This window comes from Mustela lutreola, chromosome 13 (assembly GCF_030435805.1).
Source record: "Mustela lutreola isolate mMusLut2 chromosome 13, mMusLut2.pri, whole genome shotgun sequence".
Taxonomy (NCBI): domain Eukaryota; kingdom Metazoa; phylum Chordata; class Mammalia; order Carnivora; family Mustelidae; genus Mustela; species Mustela lutreola.
In genome coordinates, this window is record NC_081302.1 from 86,655,849 (window position 1) to 86,678,315 (window position 22,467).

General features: G+C 36.9%; 1 protein-coding gene across 1 annotated transcript in view; it reads right to left on the bottom strand.

Annotated features, from left to right (window-relative positions):
- RNF17 (ring finger protein 17) overlaps window positions 1-21,770 on the bottom strand; it is a 170,128-nt gene extending 148,358 nt beyond the window's left edge. The window contains exons 1-6 of the mRNA XM_059144058.1: window positions 21,636-21,770; window positions 19,382-19,476; window positions 6,799-6,890; window positions 2,536-2,647; window positions 1,530-1,610; window positions 38-138 (exon numbers count right to left, since the gene is read on the bottom strand). Coding sequence (XP_059000041.1) covers window positions 38-138; window positions 1,530-1,610; window positions 2,536-2,647; window positions 6,799-6,890; window positions 19,382-19,476; window positions 21,636-21,765 — 611 coding nt within the window. The 5' untranslated portion in view covers window positions 21,766-21,770. The remainder of the gene's footprint in view (window positions 1-37; window positions 139-1,529; window positions 1,611-2,535; window positions 2,648-6,798; window positions 6,891-19,381; window positions 19,477-21,635) is intronic.
- Between the last annotated feature and the right edge of the window lie 697 nt (window positions 21,771-22,467).

Consider the following 22,467-nt stretch of genomic DNA (forward strand, 5'->3'; position numbering starts at 1 on the left):
CTTCAGTTTCACTGAGTCTGTATTTTTAACTTATTACCTGGAATCAAGAGAAGTAAAAAGTTGATCAAACTGTTTCTCTAGGACCTCTATAAGACTGACTGTTTCCTCTTTTGTTTGATTGTGTATATGTTCCAGCATCTGGGAAGAACATAATACAAAGATCTAATTTGGTATTTTTATTTTATATAAATTGTACTGTTCAAATAATTTTAAAATTAAAAGGTACTTTTTGAACTTTTCAAAGTAGCCATACAAGACAAGATTAGGTGATAAAAATGGAATAAGTTACAAGGTTCGACTTTAAATCCTTGTACTTGTCATCAAGATCACATCTTTGTTGGCACTGTGCACTGATAAACTGGTAAAAAGACTTAGAAAATCCACTAAGTTTTCTAAACTTCTTAATCCTTTTTATCATTATAGGAAGAGTCATTCTGGATAGCTGAATTTCTCTCTGGTAGGATTCCTTAAATGATAAAAACTTAATACATAATACTAAACATACTTGAAGTAAAATGTTAAATATTCCACATGTTTGCATTTTTTGAACAAAGAATTGTTACTTGAGATCTCTGATCCTTTTTTTTTCCTTCCATTTCCCCCCTTTTAAAACAGGAATGTCTGTGTATACTATACCTGTCCAACCAAAATATTTTAGAAGCAGATTAATTATCTAGTTTCACAGGATCATGGTTGGAGAGGAATTTTACCCCCAAATGAATCATATCCTGAGTCTCAGCCATACCTGATTTAGAAGATATTTAGGTGAGATTTTGGACTTGATGCTAGAATAGATTTAAGACTACGTTGGGATGGATCTAAGACTAGATAGGTGAATATATTTTGCATTTAGAGGACACATACCTGGGGGGTTGGTTTTTAAAGATTTTGTTTATTTATTTGACAAAGACAGTGAGAAAGGAAACACAAGCAGGGGAGGAGGGAGAGAGAGAAGCAGACTCCCCACTAAGCAGGGGACCCAATGCGGGGCTTGATCCCAGGACCCCGAGATCATGACCTGAGCCAAAGGCAGATGTTTAATGACTGAGCCACCCAGGCGTCCCTCAGCTATATTCTTTGTTGCAAATTTGTTGTTGCTGGGTGCTTAGGAGCTTGTTCTTTGTCACCAAGTGAGTCTCTTTTGGGAGGAGATGGGGTAAAGGAGGAAAGAAAATAAGATTCTTTGTGTAAGAGTATACAGCCAACTAATGAGCAATGTTGGAAAGATGGTCTGTAATACTTCTGAGACAAAATTCAGCTCAAAATTCAGCAAAAAAAAAAAAAAAAAAAAAAAAATCATGGTTCCTTAATAGTGCTCCAATTTCAGTCCACTAACATAACAATGCCACAAGACCAATCCTAGCAGGCCATGGAAGTTTTCTATTCTTTTGTATGTTCCTCTGTTACTGGATTATCATGCTCGGTAACTTAGTGCTAAGCTCTAACTTCAGTAATATACACCCAAATATATACATTTAAAGAGAATATGCCTTAATTCACTATAGAATTTAATCATTTAAAATGCTTACTTTTACAGCAACACTTAATTGCTCAAAACTATAGCCTGCTATCTTCAATGCTTCATCAATTTCTTCTGCAGTTTTAGTTTCCTAAGAAGGGGAAGAGGGTCCACATACAAATATAAAATAAAAAATATAAAAATAGATGCTTATATACATTATATTAGTTGCAAACATACCAAGCTACAATTTTGAATACAAATGTAACACAGACCATGAGAGAAACCAAGTAACAAAAATGACACTTAATCTTATATCCAGAAATTTAAAAACTACTAGCATTTTGATTAGAGATTATAGTATTTCAGACTTTTTTTTAGATAACTTTTTGAGAAAATGGTATATTTTGTGTAATCTTTTTTCAACTTAAAACTATCTTGGAAAATGTATCATGGTAATTAATGTACGCACTAAAAAATGTTCTTAAAGAAGATTATAATTTGGCTATGTTAAAACTTAAAAGATATCAAGATCAAGTGATTTCTCCCTTTCTCTAGTTCATTAAAGATCTCTTTAATAATAGCATTTTGGAATTTGTTCTATTTCTGATCTTAAACTAAATACATTATTTAAAGTTATAGAAAAAGTTGAAATTCAGTCTTCCAACAATAACACCATCATCAACACGGTGAATTAACTAGGCCTTTTGGCTGCCATTAAAATGACTGGAAAAATTACATTGAGAATTTAGAAACCTGTACTTTACACAAGTTTCATATTATCTAGATTCAATAACTAGGTTCAAAGGGAAGAAGCTACACATGGTTAAATATTAGGAACACTAATAGAACTGGTCAAAGGGAGAAAAGCTTGCCTCAGGAAAAATGAGAATTATTCAAGCATACTTAGAATAAGAGATTCAAGTAAAAAATGTAGGTTTACCTCACCTTTATGCTTCTAAAAAAAACCCCTGTAATTATAGCAACCTTGAGAGGAGAGAAGAGTAAAACTACCAGACACAAAGTAAAAATGTTTGGAAGCCAAATCTTACTTCATGAGTAACATTTTTTCATACCGCTATTAGAGATGAGGAGTTCAAAATAGTCCTGTGTATGGGTGTTGAATGTTCTAAACCAATAGTTAGCTGATCAGAAGTCTTTTTAAAGTCCTGAGAACAAATCTTTATCCTGAAAAATGTCAAGTACATTATTTTAAATACCACATTTTAAACTTCTATTCTGATTGTTACTATCATAAATAATTCACATGACAACTTTTAATAACAATTACAATGAGTTCTCAGTCATTGAGAACTGTCATCAGCCATGATGTCTCAGTCATCATCCAAAGAGAGGGAAACCATGGCTAAATATGCTTCCATATAAAACTTAATTTTACTAAGGGGCATCTGTGTGGCTCAGTCATTAAGCATCTGCCTTTGGCTCAGGTCATGATCCCGACTCAGGGTCCTGGAATGAAACCCCGCACTGGGCTCCCTGCTCAGTGGGAAGCCTGCTTCTTCCTCTCCCACTACCCCTCCTTGTGTTCCCTCTCTTATTGTGTTCTGTCAAATAAATATTATCTTTAAAAACAAAACTTAATTTTACCAAGAATTCAGCTTCTTAGCAAATCCCTAAAAAAAATAAAATAAAATTCTATAGTATAAACTGTGCAATTTACCTCTCCTCATCTCCTAATTACCTCTCCTTAGCTGATGTTTTTTGGTAGAGAAGTTTACAGTCATTCAACTGTCTTTAAGCTCAATTACTTATACACAAATGCCTGCTATTAATATAATATGCTTATGGGTCTAGATAATTTGCAAAAAGGTAATAAATTTACTAGGTAATTTGCAAAGAAAAAATTAGTTTCATTTCTTATCTAAACATGCTACAGTTTTTGCTTATTTTAAGGTTTTATTTATTTGTCAGAGAGAGAGAGCTTAAGTACACAAGCAGGGAGAGCAGCAGGCAGAGGGAGAAGCAGACTCCCCACTGAGCAAAGAACCTGGTGTGGAACTCGATCCCAGGACCCTGGGATCATGACCTGAGCTAAACGTGGATGCTTAAATGACTGAACCACCCAGGCATTCTGAGTTTTTGCCTTTCTTTAATCTTTATATTCCCATATTGGCTAACACATAGTAAGCTTTTGATAAATGTTTGCTAAATAACTTAATCATAAGCCTGTAATAGTTTATAGAAGAAAGTATGTTTAACCATTACCCTTATAGAGGAAAAAAACAGACTTTAATTTTTAAACATTACTTTGAAAAGTGAATATTCATGTTCTTGAAAACATGTGAATGCATAAGCCCTTAGGAGTACATTTTTCAATTCCTGTTTCAAATTTTTTTTTAAGATTTTATTTATTTATTTGACACAGACAGAGAGAGATCACAAGTAGGCAGAGAGGCAGGCAGAGAGGGGGAAGCAGGATCCCCGCTGAGCAGAGAGCCCCATGCGGAGCTCGGTCCCAGGACCCTGAGACCATGACCTAAGCAGAAGGCAGGGCTTAACCCACTGAGCCACCCAGGCATCCCCCTGTTTCAAAATATTAAATATAAATTAAAATATAAATCAGGAAGGAAATACATTATTTTTAAACAGACTTATCCCTCAACACATAAACAACTATTTTAAATAAAACTCTACTGAAATTAGGGAATAGGAGTTTCTAATGTAAGTATACTTGACATGGAGAATTTTTAAAAAAACCGTAATTTGGAAAAAATTTGAGTTTTTTAAAATGGATTCATTTATTTCTGAAAGTGAAATTTTACTTTATAACCACACTAGATATTATATATATTTAGACAGGAATGTAATCAGATTTAACTTGTATAGGTTTAAAAAATTAGAAAATTTTACAAAGAAGTCCAGATCTCTATCTTCTCTTGAGGAAATAAAAAGGAAGATTGGCAACACTGGTTTAGTCTTAGCACACAGCAATAACTAGCTAGTGAAATAAGTCAAGCATAGAGTCAATTATCATATGGTTTCACTTATTTGTGTAGCATAACAAATAGCATGGAGGACATGGGGAGTTAGAGGGGAGAAGGGAGTTGGGGGAATTGGAAGGGGAGGTGAATCATGAGAGACTATGGACTCTGAAAAATAATCTGAGGGGTTTGAAGTGGCAGGGGGGTGGGAGGTTGGGGTACCAGGTGGTGGGTATTATAGAGGGCACGGATTGCATGGAGCACTGGGTGTGGTGAAAAAATAATGAATACTGTTACGCTGAAAATAAATAAATTTAATTTTAAAAAAATTTAAAAAATAAAAAAAATAACTAGCTAGAGCTAAAAAGGGGCCACCTCCTTTGGAGAGGGTAAACCTTTGTCCCCACAATTCATACCACTCATTGTTTAAAATGTACCTCATCCAGTAAGTCATTTGCTGGACTGCCGTATGTACTCAATTTTGTTGTGGCCCATGACTCACATGGAGCCATAAAGATTCCTAATGATTTACTCTAATCATTTCATTCAGAATGCATGGAGGAAATGGCCAGTGGAATACAAATATAGGGTTTGGGCATTCAGTAAGGCTGAACTCCACTGGTCCTGTCAATAACCAGTTGCCAGACTAAGTGGCTTACTACCTAAAGAGAGATAGCTGTAACTATTTTGGTTTCTGTCTAAGCACCCATGTATGTCCAGACAGAGAAGCTGCATCAGTAATGTGAAAAGCCACTGAATGGTAGTCTAAAAATTTTGGGTTTTATTTAGGTAGGCAATAAAGAAGCATGGAGCAGGGAAGAGTAAGGAAGTGTTAAGGAGGTAAGAATTAAATAGGATAGTAAAAATGAAATATAAATGATGTATATGAAAGATATTGTGAAAATTACAGTCTGCAGGAGGCAAAATGAAGAAGTTATGAGGAAATGGGGTGATTTACTGATGCTTGGTGTCATTAACAAAATTGAAAGGTTTCAAATGAGGTTGTTCCTTGAAAGTTTCCTGTGTTTCTTTTATTTCCCATGTAATTTATTACTATATTAAATATGCTCTAAAGAGTCAAAATTATACAAAAATATAATTGCCTTCTGAGTAGGGTCTCCATGAATTAACTGGAAGTCTCTTAACTCTTATGAAGTTATAAAGTAAAACTTTTTACTATTTTTTCACTGTAATCCATCCCATCCCATCCCATAGTCAACCCTAAATATAAATTTATCTAGTACTGAAACATGATTTCAGAAAAACCATAAAAATGTCAAAACATCATGGCATTTCATCTAACAAACATTTATTACATGTTTACTGTATCTAGCAGCAGGAATGTAGAAAGCAGTAAAAATGTGGTCCATGCCCTTACAGGGGCTTATAGACTAGCAGAGAGAGACATAAATAAGTAAGTGTAGGGGCGCCTGGGTGGCTCAGTGGGTTAAGCCTCTGCCTTCGGTTCAGGTCATGGTCTCAGGGTTCTAGGATCGAGCCCTGCATCAGGCTCTCTGCTCAGCAGGGATCCTGCTTCCCCCTCTCTCTCTGCCTGCCTCTCTGCCTACTTGTGATCTCTGTCTGTCAAATAAATAAATAAAATCTTTTAAAAAATAAGTAAGTGCAATAAAAAATAACATAGGTGTTGGTCTCTAGCTGGGGTTATGTTTTTAAAAAATTTCTGCTTTGCTAATTGAAAAAAAGAACTTTATTAATATATATATATATATATATATATATATATGTATACAAAATCCTATTGAAGAAAGGAAAATGAGTAAAAGAACCCCCAAATTATTACTCTTTCTTTTATCAATCATCTCTCAAACCACCTTTCTAAAGTCCTCTACTATATCATGCTCATGATACTCTTAAGAATTAACACCTTTTGAAAGCCACAACTCTCAGCAAGCACCAATAACTTTTGCTAGAATGACATTCTCAGCTTTTCTTGCATTCTCCCCCACCCCACACTAAATAAGGACAAACTAATGCTTTTTTAGGAGCTGGAGTCTCCATTTCACTAATAGTTAAGACAAATTATAAAAGAGCACTCTATAATGGGAGATATAGGCTTCCAGATGGAATGAAAAAGTCGCTGGAATAAAAGTACAACACAGGGAATGTAATCAATGATACTGTAATAGTGTAGGTGACAGATGGTAGCTACACTTGTGGTGAGCATAGTAAAACATATAGAGAAGTTGAATCACTATGTTGTATACCTGAAAATAATGTAATATGTCAACTATATTTTTAAAAAATTATAAAGCGTACTCTATCAACAATGGGCTAGAAACACTTATCTAAAAATGATATTTTATCAGTGATGCTACAATTATCCTTTCAGAAATACACTGAACTTCAAATACTGAAATAAGTACACATAAAACATACTTTTTAGGCTGCAGTTTTTCCATAAAAGAATCTTCTTTGATACATCCATCTGTTGGATAGTATCCTTGTCTCATATTTATAGTTGTAGCAATCTTAGGACAAAATAATAATAAAAACAAAAACTAGTCATTCATAAATTCTGTTTATCCAGAATTCAAACTAGTGTGCCATTCATAGTAAACTTCTCATTCAAAGAAAAAAATTATATATGTATGATGTTTTTACCCTATTTTAATTTTTTAAGAAATCTACTCTAGCAGTTATTACTTAAATAGAACATTAAAACACTTCATTCTACCACATTCTGCAGAATATACTTGTAAAAAGACTTTAAAAATCTACTGTAAAATTTCACAATGACATTTCCAGTTATGTTCAAAACCTAAAATAATACTTAGGAATAAATTTAGTAAGAAAAATGTAAGTTCTAAGAAAAGAAAACCAAGTAATTTACTGGGATCATACAACAAAAACAGATTAAATGGAAAATCATTTCAAACTCTTAGACAAAAATTTAATATCCTAAATATAACTAATGTAAAACACAAAAAATTAACACAATTCTACAGTTCATATGGAAAATATACTATCCAAGAATTATAAAAATTTTAACATACCATTCAGTAGAGATTTATCCCACCAGAGCATAAAGCTAATGTAATTAAAATGCTAGGGTACCAGCATAATAAATGAATTTATTAATACAGCCACATTTATATGGGAACTTAATACAGAATACAAGGGGCATTTCAATGAAATAGGATTATTCAACAAACAGTATTTCTTCATTCTAAAGAAAAAAGTTATATGCCTATGTTATACCATATATATTTGATTACATATGTGTGTTTGTGTGTATATATATATAAAACACAGTAGAAGTACAGAAAACACATATATAACTCTAGGATGGGAAGGTCTGCCTAACCAAAGAAAACCTAGAAACCATGAAGGAGGGGGAAAAATGACTAAAAGAAACATTTCTGAATGGCTAAATGTAATAAAATTAAAAGTGAAAGACTGGGAGAAAATAGGATATACTGGACAAAGTATGAATATCCCATCATATGAAGTATTCTTACAAGTTAGGAAAAAGACAATTCAAAAGGAAAATGTACAAAGGATTTGAAGGGATCTATTAAAGAGAGAGAAGCTGATAAATCAGCATATAAAAGTGCTCAATTTCACTAATAATCAAGGAATTGAAGTGTAAAGTCAGGATATACCTACTTCGGGAGAAGTGGGGGACTCCATCTCAACTGGTCCCCTAAATTTAGCTAGAAACCTACAAAGCCACTTTGAAAACCCATGAAATCAGCCTGAGATATAAGATTATATACATCTGGCTCTCTATGGGGGCAGAGGATCATCATACAGGATGGAGTTGGGATTGCAAAGACAGATACCTGAAAATAAACAGAAGAGGGAGGGAGCCACCAAAGGTAGCCACTGGAAAGTAATACCCCAGCACAAATGTGTCCTGTGCTTGGGAACCAGCAATAGCTTGGAGACCAGTGGCTGCAAGACAGGGACTGATAACAGTGCTCAAACAGAACAAAGGGGCTTCAGAGACAATTGTCAGGCATCCGTAAGCAAGGATCTAAGCCTACGGTCCCTGGACCAGCCATAGCTGTTCCCCTGCCTGCACCTAATAGGGCTCGGTGTGGACTTGAGTCTCTGGTCCCTGGGGCTGGCTGCCACCTCTGCCACCAACCTCGCTGAGAGGACCTGGTTTGGACTGGAGGCCATGGTCCCAGGAAATGCAGGCACTGAGGCGCTGGGGCTAGGCTCATCCAGACCAGTACTGCTTGCAGTTTTGGTGGCACAGGGGTGCACAAACAATTGGGGGCCTCCATTGACCACTGGGAGTGTGAGTGTCACCTGGGGAGTGTACCATCTATGGGATGCTGTGGTATTCAACTGTGCTGGCAGAGGTGGAGTCTGTGTGTTCTGGAGGATTCAGAGAGAAGCAGACTGTGGCTTCTCTCTGAGGTGAAGATCGGGTGCGGACAGTTTACTTTGCTCTGGTACTCGGAAAAGGTGCAAAAAGTTGCCAGAGAACAAAAGCCTGAAAAACCCGTTTCCATAGAGCCCATCCCCGATAGGGGACAGGGCAACTCCGCCCAAGCAGCACTGATTGAAAAACAACGCAGCAGGCTCTGCCCCCAAAAGACAAGCTGAAAGAACAAGAGGACAACCACCACAGAGGCCCCATAAAACCGTAAAACCCAACACGAGGGAGAAAACGGTGTAGTGCCTCACAGCCTATATATTGCTTAGATACAATTTCTCTCTTTTTAAATTCTTTCTCATGATTTTTTTTTAACCTACTTATCATTTCAACTAGATGTTTAACCCACTGAGCCACCCAGGCGCCCCTCAACTAGATGTTTAATACAACATATTCAATAGTAACTTTTTAATTTGAACTTTTTCATACCTATATTTTTTTCCTCTTTTCTTAAATATACATAGATATAAGCTTCAATGTAGTCCTTCTTTCCCTATTCAATTATCTCTCTCTCTCTCTCTAGAAAGAGAGAGAGAGAGAGACATATATACACACCAGTTTTCATTTCCCTGTATCTCTGGGAAGTTGAATTCTCTAACAAAGATAAAATCCACCCAGTAAGGACTGGGTAAAATACACCCAGTAAGAACTCACCCCACATTGAGGGATTATAACCACCCTCCTCTCACCTTTCCCCTTTTTAAAATTTTGTTTTTTTCCCCCCGGATCTGTTTGTTTTTGTTTTTATACTTGATAAATCTTACTCTTGGGGCTCATTTTGGCTTTTTTAATTTTTATTTTTGGTGATTCTGATTGCTCTGAACCTTCCCAGGGTACACATTGCCTGGATAATGGTTGATATATTTGGCTGTACACTGCCCAACCACAACAGAATGACTAGGAGGAGGAACTCTCAACAAAGAAAAAACCCAGAGACAGTGGCATCTCCATTTGTCAGAAAATAGACCCCAAGGTAGCATAAGACAATGCACATAGATTCGTTAAGGGAAGCAGTGAGAGCAGATTGGTAGAACTTAAAAATGCTATCAGTGAGGTACATTCTAATCTAGGTACTCTAACAGTTAGAGTAAATAAATCAGAAAAACAAATTAGTGATCTCGAAGACAAACTGACAGAAAAGAAGGAGCAGGAGGAGGTCTGGAACAAAGAGCTTAAAATCCATGGAAACAGAATGAGAGAAATAAATGATGCCATGAAATGTTCCAATGTCATAATTACTGGGATCCCTGAGGGGGTGGGGTGGAGAGAGAGACAGACAGAGACAGAGACAGAGAACTTGAAGATTTATCTGACCAAATCATAGCAGAGAACTTCCCTAATCTGGGGAATGAAACAAATAATTGTGTCCTAGCGGCAAAGAGGACACACAAGATCAATGAGGGCAGACCAACACCCAGGCATGTAGTAGTAAAACTCGCAAATCTTAGAACCAAGGAAACCATTTTAAGGGTAGTTAGGAGGAAGAGATTCCTTATGTACAGAGGGAGGAACATCAGAATAATGTCAGACCTACCCACAGAGACCTGGCAAGCCAGAAAGGGCTGCCAAGACATATTCAGAGTACTAAATGAGAAGAATATGCAGCCAGGAATTCTTTACTTGGCAAGGATGTCATTCAGAATGGATGGAAAGATAAGAAGCTTAGAGGACCATCAGAGACTGAAAGAATATGTGACCACTAAGCCAACCCTGCAATAAATATTAAGAGGGGGTCCATAAAAGGAGAAAGACCCCAAGGGTGATATAGAACAGAAATATACAGAGACAATCCACAGAAACAAGGAATTCACAGGCAACATGATGACAATCAAATCTTACCTGTCAATAATCACTCTCAATGTGAACAGCCTAAATGTTCCCATAAAACAGCACAGGGTTGCAGATTGGATAAAAAGACAGGACCCATCCACACGTTGTCTACAAGAGACTAATTTTGAACCTTAAAATACATCCAGACAAAGTGAAGGGATGGAGAACTATCTTTCATGCCAATGGACCTTAAAAGAAAACTGGGGTAGCAATTCTTATTATCAGAAAATTAGATTTAAGCTAAAGACTGTAGTTAGAGATACAGAAGGACACTGTATCATTCTTAAAGTTTCTATCCAACAAGAAGATCTAACAATTGTAAAATATCTGTGCCCCTAACATGGGAGCAGCCAACTACATAAGCCAACTGTTAACCAAAATAGACATATTGATAATAATATATTAATTGTAGGAGACCTTGACACTCCACTCTCAGCAACAGACAGATCAAGTAAGCAGAAAATCAACAAAGCAACAAAAGCTTTGAATAACTCACTGGACCAGATGGACCTCATATATATATACAGAACATTTCACCCTAAAATAGCAGAATACTCATTCTTCTCAAGCATAAATGGAACTTTCTCCAGAATAGTCCACATACTGGGTCACAAATCAGGTCTCAACCAATACCAAAAGACTGAGATTATTCTCTGCGTATTCTCAGACTACAATGCTTTGAAACTGGAACTCAATCACAAGAAAAAGTTTGGAAGAAATTCAAACGCTTGAAAGCTAAAGACCATCCTGCTTAAGAAAGTTTGGGCCAGGGCACCTGGGTGGCTCAGTGGGTTAAAGCCTCTGCCTTCGGCTCAGGTCATGATCTCAGGGTCCTGGGATCAAGCCCCACGTTGGGCTCTCTGCTCCGCGGGGAGCCTGCTTCCCGCCCCCCACCCCGCCTGCCTCTCTGCCTGCTTGTGATCTCTCTCCCTCTGTCAAATAAATAAATAAAATCTTTAAAAAAAAAAAAAAAGAAAGTTTGGGCCAATCAGGAAATCAAAGAAGAATTTAATCAATTCATGGACACCAATGAGAACAAAGACACATTGGTCCAAAACCTATGGGATATGGCAAAGGAGGTCCTAAGGGGGAAATACATAGCTATCCAAGCCTCACTCAAAAAAAAACAGAAAAATTCCAAATACACAAACTATCTTTACACCTTAAAGATTTGGAGAATGAACAACAAATTAAACCTAACCCAGCATGAGGATGGAAATAATTAAGATTAGAGCAGAGATCAATGAATTAGAAACCAAAAATACAGTAGAACACATTAATGAAACTCAAAGCCAGTTCTGTGAAGAATTAATAAGATCGATAAACCATTGGCCAGATTTACCAAAAGAAAAGGGACAGGATCCAAATTAATAAAATTATGAATGAAAGGGGAGAGATCACAATTAACACCAAGGAAATAAATATAATTATCAGAAAGTATTATTGACATCTCTATGAAAATAAATTAAGCAACCTGGAAGAAATGGATGCGTTCTTGGAAACCTATAAACTACTGAGACTGAAACAGGAAGAAATTGATAACCTGAATAGACCTATAATCAGTAACAAGAGTGAAGCAGTGATCAAAAACCTCCCCCAAAACAAGAGCCCAGGACCTGACGGATTCCCTGGGGAATTCTACCAAACATTCAAAGAAGAAATTATACCTATTCTCCTGAAGCTGTTTCAAAAAATAGAAACAGAAGGAAAATTTCCAGACTCCTATGAGTATCAGCATTACCCTGATCCCCAAACCAGGCAAAGAACCCATCACAAAGAATTTCAGACCAATATCCCTGATGAATATGGATGCCAAAATTCTCAGCAATATCCTAGCTAATAGGATCCAAGAGTAATTAAAAGGATTATCCATCACAACCAGGTAGGATTTATCCCTGGGAAGCAAGGTAGTTCAACATTTCGCAAATCAGTCAATGTGACAGAACACATAAATAAGAAGAGACAAAAGCCACATGGTCCTCTTAACTGATACAGAAAAAGCATTTGACAAAATACAGCACCCTTTCTTAATTAAAGCTCCTCAGAGAACAGGGATAGAGGAAACATGTCTCAACTTCATAAAATCAATCTATGAAAAACCCACAACAAATATCATTCTCAATGGGGAAAAGCTGAAAGCCTTTGCACTGAGACCAGGAACACAAGGATCCACACTCTCACCACTACTTTTCAGCATAGTACTAGAAGCCCTAGTAACAGCAATCAGACAACAAAAATAAATGAAAAGGTATTCAAATTGGCAAAGAAGTAGTCAAACTCACTCTCTTCCCAGATGACATGATACTCAAATGTGGAAAAGCCAAAAGACTCTACCCCCAAACTATTAGAACTCATACATCAATTCAGTAATGTGGCAGGTTACAAAATCAATGCACAGAAATCAGTTGCTTTCTTATACACTAGCAAAGTAACTGCAGAAAGAGAAATTAGATAATTGATTCCATTCACAATAGCACCAAAACCCATAAGATACCTGGGAATAAACCTAACCAAAGAGATAAAATATCTATACTCCATGAACTACAAAACACTCGTGAAAGAAACTGAAGAAGACACAAAAAGATGGAAAAACATTCTATGCTCATGAATTGGAAGAATAAACATTGTTAAAATATCTACATTGCCCAGAGCAATCTAGATGTTCAACGCCATCCGGATCAAAATTTGACCAGCATTTTTCAAAATGCTGAAACAAACAATCCTAAAATTTGTATGGAACCAGAAAACCTGAAACTCCAAGGAAATGTTGAAAAATAAAAACAAAGCTGGGACATCACACTGCTGACTTCAAGCTTTATTACAAAGCTGTGATCACCAAGACAGCATGATACTGGCACAAAGACAGATAAAGAGACCAATGGAACAGAACAGAGAGCCCAGATATGGACTCTCAAATCTATGATCAACTTATCTTTGACAAAGCAGGGGAAAATATCCAATGGAAAAAGACAGTCTCTTCAATAAATGGTGCTGGGAAAATTGAACAGCTATGTATAGAAGAATGAAAGTTGACCATTCTCATACCATACACAAAGATAAACTCAAAATGGGTGAAAGACCTTGATGTGAGACACAAATCCATCAAAATCCTAGAGAACATAGGCAGTAACCTCCTCAACATGGCCACAGCAACTTCTTTCAAGACACATCTCCAAAGGCAAAGGAAACAAAAGCAAAAATGAACTTTTGGGAACTTCATCAAGATCAAAATCTTCTGCAGAGCAATAGAAACAGTCAACAAAACAAAGAGGAAACCCAAGGAATGGGAGAAGATATTTCCAAATGACACTACAGACAAAGGGGTGATATTCAAGATCTATAAAGAACTTCTCAAACTCAACACCTGAAAAACAGATAATCATATCAAAAAATGGGCAGAGGACATGAACAGACACTTCTCCAAAGAAGACATACCAATGGCTGGCAGACATGGAAAGTATTCATCATCATTAGCCATCAGGGAAATTCAAATCAAAACCACATTGAGATACTACCTTATACCAGTCAGAATGGCAAAAATCAACATGGCAAGAAACAACATATGTTGGAAAGATGTGGAGAAAGGGGAATCCTTTTACACGGTCGGTGGGAATCCTAGTGGGTGGCAAGTTGGTGAAGCCACTTTGGAAAACAGTGTGGAGGTTCCTCAAAAAATTAAAAGTAGAACTACCCTATGATCCAGCAACTGAGCTACTGGGTATTTACCCCAAATATACAAATGTAGTGAAAAGAAGGGCATATGCACTTGTGTTCACAGCAGCAATATTCACAATAGCCAAACTGTGGAAAGAGTCAAGATACCCTTCAAAAGAAGAATGGATAAAGAAGATGTGGTCCATATACACAAAGGAATATTACTCAGCCACCAGAAAGGATGAATACCCAACTTTTCCATCAACATGGATGGGACTGGAGGATATTATGCTGAGTGAAATAAGACAACACAGAACATAAAATATCATATGGTTTCACTTATTTGTGGAACATAAGGAATAGCATGGATGACATTAGGAGAAGGAAGGGAAAAATGAAGGGGGAGAAATCAGAGTAGGAGGTGAACCATGACAGACTATGGACTCTGAGAAACAAACTGAGGGTTTTAGAGGAGAGGGGGTTTGGGGAATGGGTGAGCCTGGTGGTGGGTGTTAAGGAGGGCACGGATTGCATGGAGCACCGGGTGTTAGATGAAAACAATGAATCATGGAACACTACATCAAAAACTAATGATGTACTGTGTGGTGACTAACATAATAATGATAAAAAAGGATAGATCTATTTCTTACCCATCAAATTGCAAAACATTAAGCATAAATCTGACAAATTTGGACATGGATTTGTTTGGGAGTTAGAAATTCACAGAATTTCTCATAGAATTTTTTTGTAGGAGTGGTTTTGAGATTATATAAAGACAAAGTGAGAAATTTTGAAAACCAACTATATGTTTATAATAATGGGATTGGTTAAGAATTATAGCACTTTGGGGCACCTTGGTGGCTCAGTCATTAAGCGTCTGCCTTCAGCTCAGATCATTATCCCAGAATCCTGGGATAGAGCCCAGGGTGTCAGGTTCCCTGCTCAGAGGGAAGCCTGTTTCTCCCTGTCCCACTGCTCCTGCTTGTGTTGCCTCTCTTCCTGTCTCTCTCTGTCAAATAAATAAATAAAATCTTAAAAAAAAATTATAGTGCTTAAAGTGATGCCTGGGTGGTTCAGTTGGTTAAGCATCTGCCTTGGGCTCAGGTCATGATCCTGGAGTGCTGGGATATAGCCCTGCGTCAGGCTCCCTGCTCAGTGGGAAGCTGCTTCTCCCTCTCCCCTTAGCTTGTAGTCCCTCTCGCTCAAACAAAATCTTAATAAAAAGAAAAAATTAATGTATAATGGTTTATTATGAAGCCATTAAAAGTAATTGTAGGATATTAGCCAATATTTAAAAACTAAGCTAAGATCTATACATTAGGCATATCCATTAGCTATTATTAAATGTGAACTCAATTTTGAGTTAAAATGCATCTTTCCTTCTACATAGTACTACCTATTGATTTAATTTAAATTTGCACACATAAAACTTTTTAAAAAGTAACTGTAGGAGACTCTCATGAAAATAAGTTAACATTAATGTTGCTAAGAAAAATAAAGCAGACATCTAAATGTTACAGCCTCCCACTTACATATACTTTTTTGGTTGGGGGGGAGGATATTCTGACGAGGTTTTAGGTATAACATACTAAAGATATCCAAGTTTTATTAGATATTTAGGGGAAAAGTGTTCCTTTTGACCATAACACTGACCAAAATGCTATTTTTAAGAATGCTACCCCCCCAAAAAAAAGAATGCTACCCCCCAAAATTGGGAGCTAAATCCTTAATTTCTATATGCCGACTCATTTATCCCCCTTTGGTTTCACATTTCATAGTAAGAGATGAATGTTACTATGAACAGATTTAATACAGAAAACTTCTTTCAGATAATTTAAGAAAGTATTAAATACAATTGACTTAAAATATTTCAGTTAAAATTGTATAAAGATTAACATGTAATTTACAAAATAGAGGTTCTCTTCCCACCCCCACAGCTTGTCATCTAAGTTTTATTTCTGGTCGGTTTTTTGGTTTGTTTTTGTTAACTATAAATGAAAAGGTGTGGTAAATTTAGCCAGTATTTTATGGTTCCTCATTTTAGTGATATGTTTAACAAGGCCTCCCCACCTAAGAAAATACAATTATATTTCTTCTAGTTTACATTTTTAATTTGCATATTATTAACATTTCCAATCCACATGGGATTTTTTTTTAAAGATTTTATTTATTTATTTGACAGAGAGAGATCACAAGTAGGCAGAGAGAGGAAGGGAAGCAGGCCCCCTGCTGAGCAGAGAGCCTGATGCAGGACTCGATCCCAGGACCCCAAGATCATGACCTGAGCCGAAGGTCTCATGACCTGAGACCTCAAGCCAAAGCCTTGATTAGATAACTTATCCTTATCTCTTCATATAGTATATTTTTGGACTCAGGTCCAAGAAATCAATACAGTATTTCTGGGATGATACCTAAGTATAATCCTCTGAACAAAATCGGCCATCTTGCTGTGCAAAACGTAGAATGGTTATTATTAACAATTAATATCAATCAAAAGCACAGAACAGATGTTATCAAAAGCTATACAACTATGAAAAATAAAAAGAAAAATCCATATTCACCCAAACTCAGAAGTAAGAACAAAAGTATATCCATTATCCTGAGTGGAATCAATTTAGTTTTAAATTTGAAACGGACAGCATTATGTAGGTCTTCAAAATTAAAGATAAATTATAAATACAAGCCTAATGTGAATATAGGTATTTATATCTTACTTACTTACTTTCTTTTTTTTTTTTTTTTAAGATTCTATTTATTTATTTGACAGAGAGAAATCACAAGTAGATGGAGAGGCAGGCAGAGAGAGAAAGAGAGGGAAGCAGGCTCCCTGCCAAGCAGAGAGCCCGATGCGGGACTCGATCCCAGGAGCCTGAGATCATGACCTGAGCCGAAGGCAGCGGCCTAACCCACTGAGCCACCCAGGCGCCCTCTTTTTTTTTTTTTTTAAGAGTTTATTTATTCGAGAGAGCACAAACAGGGGAGCAGCAGGGAGAAAGAGAGGATGAAGCAGGCTCCCGATTGAGCAGGTAGCCTGATGCAGGTCTTAATCCCAAGGCCCTGGGATCATAACCTGTACCAAAGGTAGAGGCTTAACATACTGAGCCACCCAGGAGCCCCTAAATCTTACTTTTTAGAAAAGAGCACATAATACAAAAATAATAATCTACAATACTGAAATATTCTATAAATTCATTCTTACTAATTTAGATTCTTCCTTCTTTTTCCAAATAAATAGTAGATATCAGCAAAAATCCCAAATTTTGAAAACTAATAAAAGAGTGGTAACAATTTCAGAAAGGTTTCTTGAAGGGACTCCCTTAAGTGATCAGCCGGGGCACATGGGTGGTTCAGTTGGTTAACCATCTCCTTTGGGCTCAAGTCATGATCCCAGGGGTCCTGGTATCAAGCCCTGCATCAGTGGAGCTCCCTGATCAGCAGGGAGGATGCTTCTTCCTCCCCACATCCACTCGTGCTTTCTCCATCTCTCGCTCGCAAATAAATACAATTTTTTAAAAAAGTAGTGACCAGCTTTATTCCATCTGAAGAATCCAATTACAGTCCTTTGTCAATTCCCTGGGCTAACAGCACAAGGAAAATGGGAGACAGGAGGGAAGGATAAGAAAAATCACAGATCTTCCAAAGTCAGACCTAGTCAAAATGATATAAAATAGATTTATCACAAACCTAAAACCAAAACCAATATTTGTAAACATACCATAAACATTTATATATGTTTACAAATTAATAGAAGTATAATGATTTAAGGCCATTGAACATGAAATCATTTGCCAAAAAAGGGAAAAGTTACTGTTCTAATAAATTTGCCTGTTTTTTTGAATATTAGAACAGGATGAGTAGAAGCAGAGACAGTTCCATCTGCCTGCTTATTCCCCTTTCCTTATTCTTTACCCATCACAAGAATGAATTAGTCAGGGATCCTCCATTACAACCAAAGGAACAAGGCTCCCCTTTGCTTTAACTATGGAGTCAAACGCATGTGAGGAGCCCACTGACCAAAAAAAACCAAAAACAAAAACCAACCAAACAAACAAAAAAAACAAACAGGAGAAGGATAGCTTTCACAATAAAGATCAATATTTGTAAAGTATGTAATTCCTAAATAGACATTTTTAATATGTAAATGTTTCTGCTCTAATTAAAACCTTCACAAATTTATATAAATGTATGTATTTTCACCATGTTTAACCCACAAGCCAATTAATCCACACTTAAATAATCACGGGTCGATTATAACAGTTATTTTAATGGTTTTGAAGCCTATAGAAAACTTCTATATAATCAAATTTGACTCTTATAATCCAAAGAAAAGCCTGTATTATTTCCATCTCACAAATAAGGAAATTCAGGCTTAGTGTGATAGAACTAGGACTGCATTCCAGGTCTCCTGTCTCTGTATTGTTTTTCCTCATTGACCCAGTGGATACAAACAAACCCTTAGTATCTGGTTATCTCAAGGGGAACATTAACAATTTAGAGATTAAGACAATTTTCTAGGGACATACTATATAAATTGAATACATTTGTATTTGTAGCAAATGCAAAGATGTTCATTAAATTTTACTTGAAATCCTGATTTGTTCTCATTATCATGGGTCTATAGTGTGACTATTTTTTTTAATGTCTCTGAAGTTAACTTGAGGCCACTATTTTGCTCCTCTTTTTTAAACTATGGCATCTCTACAAATGTAGATTTGATGACACACAAAGATTGAGGGCCAGGGGAGTGCAAAATTTGATTGCGTGGTATTGGTGTGGTAAAGAAGGGCAGGAATTTGAAAGGAATATACTTAAATAAAAATAAAGAAAAAGGCAATTTTCCACAGAAGTCTCCAAAGAGTCAAAAAATATGTAGGCTGATTAATACAGAACTTTAACTCTGTATTCTTTTTGATCACTCTGAACAATTATAAAATGACTCGGAAAGGCTTTATCTTTTGTTAAGCTTCCTTAAGAGTCAGCAGCAAAAATGCAAGTTTTTAGGTTCCATCTAGAAGTATGTTTTCTGTAACATCTTAACCTTTAACATTAGGTTGTAATGTATTAAAGATGAAAGATGATAAAACTTACCTCACAATCAGGGCATATAATTGTGCTGTATTCTTCAGTTATTAACAAGCACAGTTCACAAAAAGCATGTCCACATTGTAGTTCATGGTGGTGACCTATTGATGAAATTCTGTTAAACTTTTAGCAATTTGTTAGCATTGAATGAACTGAATTGAATGGATTGAATGATGCATTAATCAGAGGGGAAAGTTAAAGAGGATGCTCATTTACAAGAAAAGATACCAAACTTCATTCAAAATGTAGGAATTACTAAACAAAATTCAGGAGAAACTACGTTAAGTCAGGAAAAAAAAAAAAAAAAACTCCAGATCAAAAACCAGGCAGTATTAGTTTGTACTAATTTAGATAGTTTTTGGTACCTATAATCTTTGAATTTGCCATATCTTATAATGATACAAAATATTCTGACATACTTTATTTGATCTTTGTAAATATCACAGCTAAGCAGACTTGGGAAGGTTATATTCAACTTAGAATACGGTAAATATTTTGGTGATCTGGCTAAGTAAATGGTATAATCTAGACTCCAGCCTAGTTCTGTTTCCAAGTCCAATATTCTTTCTACTTGATACTATTGCCTCTACTAACTTATATTTCCAACCCTGTGAAGGGAGTAAGGAGGGCAGATGAGACACTGGAAATACCCATCTCTTACAATGATCTAAGATAATGGCAAGGACAGAAACCAGATGCTACTATTGTTACACCCATATGACCCACATAAAGATCATTCTCACAAACCCAGAGTTTATGAGGGGAAATACCATAATCTTGAGTGAAAACCTAATATCAAGATTTTAATGCTCTAAACAGAATTTAACATTTATCATAATAAACATATTTGTTTTAGCTATGTAACTGGAAAAGTTGTCATTTTAAAAAACACTTTGCAAGAAAAAAGGAAAACTATTAGATTAAATCAGTCATCTTTTATTGGCAAAAAAATTAGTGTTCTTGCTGATAAGAATTATATTCTTTTGACTAAAAAACTCTTTAGTTTTCAAGCCAAGTGAAATATATGAAACTTGCTTATGACCAAGCTAAATTTAAAGTTCTATTCAAATTCCAGAGATACTACCAAAGAAATAAAATTTGTTTAACTGTTCTATCTTTATAAATTTTCTGATATTGTTCAAGTCTAATTTGTTTTGCATCACAGCTTACAAAGCACTTTCACAATTTTATATGCAGTAAACACCATCTGGAGTATTTCTGGGCATTGCAATACAAACATATGGAAGAACGAGTGATTTTAAAAGGTCCTGTTGCAAACAACTTATTTCTTTCAAACACTGGAGGTTTTCTATGTAACAGCAGTGATTAAAAACAAAACAGAGTTGAAGAAGTTTGCCTCTCCACCCTAAAATAAAACCAACTTTCTCTACAAAGGTCCATGTCCCTTAAACAGAGTCCATCTTGGAGGACTGAGAAAATTAACGACTTTCACTTTGAAAGTATAAACAGTCATGGGGTTGGTAATAAGACTTCATTTTCAGCAGCCACAGTTCGAAATTCAACAACTCCTCTCCGTCAGAGACAGCACTCTAAGGCATTTTAAATTAAAGTAATTGAATGTGTCTTCACTTGAGTAGATTCTAAATCAGATCAATAGGAGTACAGTGTATTTTTCACAACAGGAACAAATCTTCTCCCAAACAATGCCTTAAGCCAAACTGAGCAATAATGCCTCCCTCCCAATCCCAAACACCTGTTTTTTAATCCAGGAGAATTTTAAAGTGGTCTACCTGTTACTCCTACAAAAAAACTACACAGGAAAAGTAAATTTCATTACTTCTAGATCATGACACCATGGGCTAAATTTTTATATCTACTCTTCCACGAACTTGTGAACCTGGGGAAGTTTTCGAAATAGTGCTTAAGAGAGCTCACACACTATCCCCTAACAGAATCAGTGAAAAAAGGGGAGACGGAGATGCAGGGTGGGAAAGCTCTGGAGAGGCATGGAACCACTAACAACCGACCACAGAGGATTTCTTAGCTGCCCTGAGGGTGGGCCCGGAGACAGTTTTCCTGGTCCATATTGCTGCGGCAACTGAACAGTCGCCCCTCATTCCCCACCGCCCCGCCTCCCCACCCCACGCCCCCTACATTGGCAGCTCACTTGGCTTTCAGACTTCCGGGTGGGCCTCGCTTTCAGGTCTCCGCACCCAGCGGCCTGATTGGGATGGAGCCCTGGAAGGGCCCGTGGCCAAGGCAGAGCAGGGCCATAAGGGGACCACCCCAATGTCCTCACCAGAAACTCTGGACACCCTTCTTCCACACTGAGTACACTGAATCTCAGCAGTACCCCAGGGCCGACTCTTCCTCCCCATCTGTTGATAAGAAGACAACGTGAATCGAGCTGTAGAAGCTTCCGCCGCCATCTCTGTCCCCTTTTGGCTCCGAAGACCGGTACCACGTGCCAGTCCCGGCGTCCTTCGCGGCAGCTAACCAATCATCAGAGGCAGGCGTCTCCAGATAGCCAATCAAAGTGATGAAACCCCGCCTCCTCAGCTTGCTTTGCTGGGGCGTCTTTCCAGGTGCTGGGATGGCTGTTTGTGGTTTTGGTTTGGGCGGCTTTGTTCTGAGAAAGGACACCACAAGTTGGAAACCTTTTTACTTAAAAATCTTTACTAAAAGCCCACCACTTTAGCACTCTTACTGCATTGAAACCCAGATTTCTCATATCATTACTTACGTTGTTGTTGACTGTTGTTGACAGTCTTTTATACTGAAGTAATCCATCTTCCCTTAGTGTGTCAGGGCCAGAAGCCTAAACCGGTGTGCTAGGCGTTTGAGGGTGTGGTTAATAGTAACCTTCCTGGAGAACTTATCAAAAGCTACCGGTGGGGAGAGTCCGTTTATGATTTCAAATTAAGGCCTGGTCATGTTTAGCAGTTGTTGAGCATAATGGTGTACAAGGCACTGCTGGGAGCAGTTGGGGATGGTAAGAATTTTATAAACTAACTTGTTCCTGCTTAAGAGGTATGTAACCCTCTATCTAAAACGGTAACTTCTGGTAGGGTAGCTTGTGTTCAGTACCAGAGGAGGGTTAGAAACAAAAACAATTACTGAATTCCGGGAGA